Source organism: Megalops cyprinoides, chromosome 10 (assembly GCF_013368585.1).
Source record: "Megalops cyprinoides isolate fMegCyp1 chromosome 10, fMegCyp1.pri, whole genome shotgun sequence".
In the NCBI taxonomy this organism is placed as follows: Eukaryota; Metazoa; Chordata; class Actinopteri; order Elopiformes; family Megalopidae; genus Megalops; species Megalops cyprinoides.
In genome coordinates this window covers 14,212,946-14,219,555 of record NC_050592.1, presented here as the reverse complement: position 1 = coordinate 14,219,555, position 6,610 = coordinate 14,212,946, and the positions used below count along the sequence as shown (strand labels likewise).

Sequence of the window (6,610 nt, the reverse complement as noted above, 5' to 3'; positions counted from 1 at the left end):
CAAGTGTCAGGACGGCAGGGGCGCTGTCAATCTTCTGCATAGACTCAAAAGCCACCTATCCAGACCACGCCTTGCTCCCCAAACTCTGAACCCACTCCCTCCTAACTCTCTAGTAACAGCTTAGTAGTAAGACCTGATGACAGTTTACTGGTTCAAAGGCAAAATCATTGTAGCAGTGGGGATATCTAACTGGCAACTAGCAATGGTAATGTATGTCTACATTATGACAGCCTGTATTCCTGAAGGAATGTTTCCCACAATGGCACTAGATTTCAAGGATGGCTCTAATGATTCAGCATCAATAGGTCTACCTGCCTAACTTTACTGAATGTACTTTTTGTAAGTTGCTTTGGGTAAGAGTGTCTGCCAAATGAATAAACGTAAATGTTGCCATGACATCCAGCAATTACTGCAGAGTAATTACAGAAATAACTTTCCAGTCAGAGGGGGGAATTTCTATTCATTCTATTTTTAGGTTCTAGCATTTAGCTCCAGCAGACCTAAACTGATTTATTTTAGAATATACTTTACCAAACATGTGGATCATGTGGATAGAGCTGAAACACAATGTCTGAGAACATTAAAGTTTGTGGTGATCAGAACTGTCTGATATTTTCAGGAATCAAATTTTCTGATATTTTGAATCAATATGGTCTGTTGCAGCTAAATGCTAGTTTAATGCTAGTAAAACCATGTTGAGGACATATCTGGTGGAGGTATGTGTACACTGAGAAACAGAGCATGTAATAGATTGTCATGGTCTGTGTGACAGATATGAATCAGAGCCTGTCAGTGTTATTTTTAAACCTTCTCTGTGAAGTTCAAATGTAATTTATTGGTACGCTGATAAACCGAACACTACCAAGCATCAAACAACAACATATTTGTGTCACTCTGTCTGTCATGATGAATGCAGATGTTTCCATCTCAGACTGCAGAGGTTAATACACTGTCTTTCCATTCCACCTCTCTCAGAGGTCAGGTTCAAGGTCGTGGACGCACTATGACTTGAAATGGCTTGGCTTTGAGCACCACACTGGCTATCCCTGTCAGGTCAGGCAAGGAATCCTTTCCAGGGGGAAGGAACTGAAAGTCACGCAGCAGGTAGGCAGTGAACAGGAAGAGCTCCATTTTGGCAATGGACTCCCCAAGGCACAGTCGAGCTCCGCCTCCAAATGGCAGTAGAGTACGAGTGGAAGCCATTCCTCCATCCAAAAAACGTTCTGAAGCAGAGAAAAGTAATCATACGACAAGTTTATACGACACTGTTTCTGCAAAACAACTCAAAGGACTGGACAGTGTATGTGTGCACTGTGTCAGACTGAGAGACAGCAATGGCTTGGTAATGTGATTCTGAGCATGCCACACCACCTGGTTTGAAAGTGTTGGGGTCGGTCCAAACTGCTGGGTCGTGATGAGCGCCATACAGATTGGGGATAACAATGGTGTCTTTCGGTATAAAATAACCTGCAATACTAAACACACATACAGTACATCCATTTTGTATACTCACCACAATTACATAGAATCAACAACATTAAAACATACCAGGCAATATTCCTTTAAGCAAGTGTGATACAAACATAGTAGTTACACTGAGCTGTGAATGGAAAGCTAACAATCAGTGGCAGTATACAATAATAATCTTGTTTGTCTCTGATGGCACACACATTTCTCATCATTCATTCCATTGACAACTGGTGGAGTGAGAGTTGCATAATTATTCCAGATGCCAATATTTCACAGTGGTGTTATCATGTTCAGGAACTTAGCTGGCACTTCAGTGTGTTGAGACTGAACATAGAGCAGGCATTTAAGCTTTTTCATGTCTTCTTTACAGACTCAACTTCTCAACTAGATAACATTGGCTGACTTGGCTGACAGTGAAGGAACACCCAGTTGTCACAGACACCATTGTCTTTAATTTCTTACCTGCTGTCTCTAGTGGCACGGTGAGGAACTGCAAGTGGAGCCACAGGTCTGAGTCGAAGCACTTCGCTGATCAGGGCAGATAGACACGGCAGCCTGAGTCTGTCACTGTACTGTGGGTATCGTGTGTCCAGCACTGTACACAGTTCAGTGTACACTCTGCTCTGTACCTACAGGATGTGTGTGTGTGTGTGTGTCACAGAGAAAGAGACACTATTTAGCATGTGCTGCAATGTTTATTTACAGAATTTATGTCAGTCAAGTGGAGAGTGCCGGTAAAGTAGAACAGAGTTCAACTGTATATAGAGAAGGAAAGTGTACATATTGACGCAAGTCTACAGTATGTGAGGCAGGACAGAGTAAACACTACTGGAACATCATGTAGCTCGTTTCCCTCACGGTTCATAGTTTTACACTGTTGTCATTCAATATTTTTACTATGTCATTTTGTGAGATTGTACCATTGTCTGTATGCAACATTGTTATATTTAGCTTTAAAAACTTTGCGAGCACATATATTGACTCACAGAGACAGAAGAAATCTAGTTTAGGATGATTTCAGAGGATGAGTGGGAGGGAAAGTAGGAAATGCTATGTATCTGAAAATAAAGATGGAGTTGATAAATTAACAGAGTGGCACAAGAGACACAAGGAAGAGAGAAGAATCCAAGCAGTGGAATGCTGAAGTGCTGTATGACATGGATTAAATCATCAATGGTATATAAATATAAATAGGTATACAGGCCAGTACTTCAGGTCTGTGTAGCAGGAAGGCCACAGTCCAGCACAGCCAGGCAGCAGTGGTCTCTGTACCGCCAATGAGCAGGTCCACTGTAGCCATGTGAACATGAGTTTCTGTCAGTGCCTGTATGCAGTACACAGCAAGTTAGGAATTCCTACATCACTACAGATGGTTCTGCACAGTTGGCAACCCATGAATACACAAGTGCAGGAAAATAGAAGATATGGTTTGTTCCGAGACTGTTTTCAGCATATTTATGTCCTTGGCTACTTAATACCTATTAAATAGCAGTGTAATTGAATGGTTTATAGAACATATACCGCTCACTAAATGTATCAGAAGTGCAGTCAAGCCATGATGATAAAAGTAGTCCAAACTTTTGCTCTAAATAAATGATAAAAACCAACACACTACATCATCAAAAATAAACAACAAAAATGCAAGCTACAATAACAAATGCTAATAATGTAACACAGTGTTACCCAGTACAGTTTTTACACCCACCACTTTCTCTGTCACCCCTAGTGGCTGGTCCAGACTCTGGAGGAGGGAGGCCGTTATGGCGCCCCCTGTTCCTTCAGTATGACACTGCACCTGAGGTCATAATACAACAAAAACTGCATATTTAATCACATTCTAAACATTTCACAATACTGTATACTGTATTTGTGCAAGCCAAATCTGTCCATTTGATGTACATTTCACTTTATTATTGTTTGTGTTGAAATACAGTTTAGAATTGCGATATTCATAGCAGCTGACAGATTCCTTGCAACTTACCTTATATTCTTGCAGATGTGATCTAATGATGTCATCTCTCCTGGCCACCTCTTTCAGTAAACGGGAGAAAGGGGGGTTGGGCAATTTCTTCAAAATTTTATTAAAGAAAAAAAACATGTTTTAGGAATTCAGCCATAATATCTTTAGTTCAGTTATTGACACAAAATTGTTAATTAATTTATTTTGTCATAGTGGAGGAACATTGAAAACATCCATTCACTGGAGGAGTGGACATACACTGTGGATGGGTTTCAGATGGAATTCAGATGGATTTTTTTTTTTTCCTTTGATTCACTTTCATGTTATTTATTTGCCTGGCCCTTGTGCAGGTGCTGTTTATGCTGCTCATCATATTTATATGAATGGATATTTACCAAAGCAGTTTTTTTGATTCCTGGCTCAAGCCTTCATCAGCAGTGTTAATGCTGAAACCCTGCCAAAGTACCCGACACAACATGACTGGGTTTTTGCCATTATCCTTGAATTTGGAGTGATTCTAAACTATGTGTTTCTTCTCCAGCAGTAGAGGTAAAAATGCAGTGCATTCCCCTTTTCTCAATCCCTTTACATTAAAATAATGTTAATGTCACTACTGACCCTGAGCAGTGGAAAGGAGTCCAAGGCAGAGATCCAGGGAGAGCCCCACAGAGACACAATCTCATTCAAGCAGCCATGCAGACGCTGTAGCTCAGCAGAGGTCTTCTGATACTGGGTAAAATTAAATTACTTTTAGATTTAGAAAAGCTCATCCAATAAATCAGTCTACATATCCCATATGCAAACTAGTTATTTTGACATTTTGTAGCTTTTTGTTTTCATTTTGTCCATTTTACATGTTCATAATACCTTAATTAAATTTATATTGACAATAAGATTCAGGCATAGTGATTACTGACCTCTTTTCCAAAAACCAGAGTAGTGATGACATTACTGGCAGCGACAGTGAAGTCCTCTGACAGATCCACAGGGGTCTCATTGTAGCCCAGCAGAACCTGGCAGACACCCACACCATCATTGGCCCAAGGAAATGTGCTTTGATGTGTTTTCAGTGAGTGTCCACTGCATCTGAACTTACTGCAGTGTCCAGTCAGCATGCAAATACCACCACTATCACAGGGAATGGAGCTTTAATATGTATTCACTTAGTTGCTTACTGCAACTAAATGTTAAATTACTGTCCAGTCGGCACACTATATAGACACTGTATTGATCTGCCATTTCAGTTCCATTCAGTTCAATTCAGTTCAACCCATCCATCCGTTATCAGTCACCAGTTTATACTACAGACATCGGAATCACAGGACTCTGCAGCTAAATTCAGTTACTTGGAGCTATGCTGTGGAGTTCAGCCAGATCATTGCAGGGCTGAACTCAATTCAGATTAGTTTGCTTCAGTGATGCTTTCTAGCAAAACCATATGCAGTGTAGCAGAAAAATTTCAAGTGAGAAATCATTAACCTGCAGTTTTTCTGCGGTGTAATGCATTAATGTATAGCTCCTAGCACTGTGCACACTGTACCTGCCTGAGGCTGAGAGCCTGCCTCTCGATGACACGATGCAGAGACTGTGCACAGCAGCGCTGCAAAGCACTGTGGGCCAGGCGTCGATGTGTGCGCCACTCTTCACTGTAGTCACCCAGAGAGATGGAGCACCCGCCACCTGACACAATATCACCTATGAGGGAAGGAGAGAAGAGAAGGGGGGAGATAAAATTGGAAGGAGGATTGGGGGTGGGGGTGAGGAAGAGGATGAACTTTGTTGGAGGATGTTCAAGTTTCAGTGCCAATTTGAGATTTGAAGCCAATTTGGTGTGGTGCATGAAAACGGCCTCACAGGCTGCATTTGATACCAGTGTAGGAGTGCGGTCTCCCGGCGAAGTCTGACCACTTCTTCACTAGCGCCTCTCGGATCGTCTCTGCACTGCTCAGCACCACTATGGCTGAAATGCACACAAACATCCAGTCCGTTGAGGTCTTGCATCATAGTCTTGATCCAAGCCTAGTCACATTACGTTATGATCATATTACCACCAAGTAGAAAACTAGAAAAGTATGTCTGTATCATTATGATCACTCTGTAACCTGTGCAAACTGACAGTAACACCACCACCAATAATTTGAGAACCACTTGGAATAATAGCAATATACAAATAAGCGAACAGAATTAACTGGTAAAACATACTTACTGGTGTTGCCGCAGCTGAGCCTGTAGATGCTGCCATAACGGTGAGCCAGGGAAGTCAGGTGATTAGGGAGGTGGTCTCGTGTGAGTTCCAACATGTTTCCCAGGAAAGGGAGCGACGGGGGGCCAGGGAGTGAGGGGGAGAGAAAGCGGGAGAAAAACTGGCGGAGAGAGAACAGGAGTCCAGAGCCAACAGCTGAATGGAGAGAGGAGGAAAGACGAACGTGTTATATACACTGTGAACTTTACACAGCTTTAACACCGTTGTAAACTTGTAATCAAATCACCCATGTGTCTTGGTCTAAAGTGGCTGCTTGTGATATAACTGACTACCCCCTTAGTGTATACACTCTAGCTGGATATTACAAGCATAGTAACAATGTACTGAGTGAGTACATAAACCACATACATTACAAAGGGTCTAGTATGATACAACCAGACCAAATATGAGACACACAGTTTTTATCTTGAAAAAGTATCAGTTGTATTTCTAATTGAAATGAATAGAGTTTGAAATTAATAGATTGAAAAAAACTTTCTGGTACATATCAGACATTATTTGAAAATGACAACCAGGCAGTGTTTAAATGATTGAGAGTGTTTAAATGGATGTACCAAGCAGATGTCAAGTGAATGGTCCTTACAGCCATGATTTGTAAAGGCTTGGTCATCCCAACCATGCACCTTCCCTGGGGTTTATTTTCCCAGCGTGCCCCCCAAGGTTCCTTTCAATGATACAGACCTGAAGGCAAACAGCTACTCACCTTTTGACTGAGAAAATAGCTTGTGGTCTGTCTGTCTGTGTGTCCGTCTAGAGTGATAGACCAGTACCATCCACAGCACAAACAGTATTAGTACTGCCCCCATTCCCACCATTGTCACATACCCTGGCATCACGGACACAAACAGTCACATTGAAGATCCACAGACCAACATTGGGTGCCTTTTTCCAGTCTCCCTCTACTCTCCTTTTATACT

At 41.7% G+C, this 6,610-nt stretch overlaps 1 protein-coding gene across 1 annotated transcript; it reads right to left on the bottom strand.

Annotated features, from left to right (window-relative positions):
• Nucleotides 1-984: 984 nt before the first annotated feature.
• On the bottom strand, nt 985-6,526 carry LOC118785119 (steroid 21-hydroxylase). The gene is made up of 12 exons (XM_036539656.1): nt 6,397-6,526; nt 5,637-5,828; nt 5,301-5,390; nt 4,971-5,125; nt 4,348-4,443; nt 4,049-4,159; nt 3,452-3,538; nt 3,176-3,265; nt 2,681-2,794; nt 1,933-2,099; nt 1,372-1,475; nt 985-1,223 (listed from the first exon to the last, which is right to left on the bottom strand). The coding sequence occupies exons 1-12, from the start codon at nt 6,524-6,526 to the stop codon at nt 985-987; spliced, it is 1,575 nt and encodes a 524-aa protein (XP_036395549.1).
• Between the last annotated feature and the right edge of the window lie 84 nt (nt 6,527-6,610).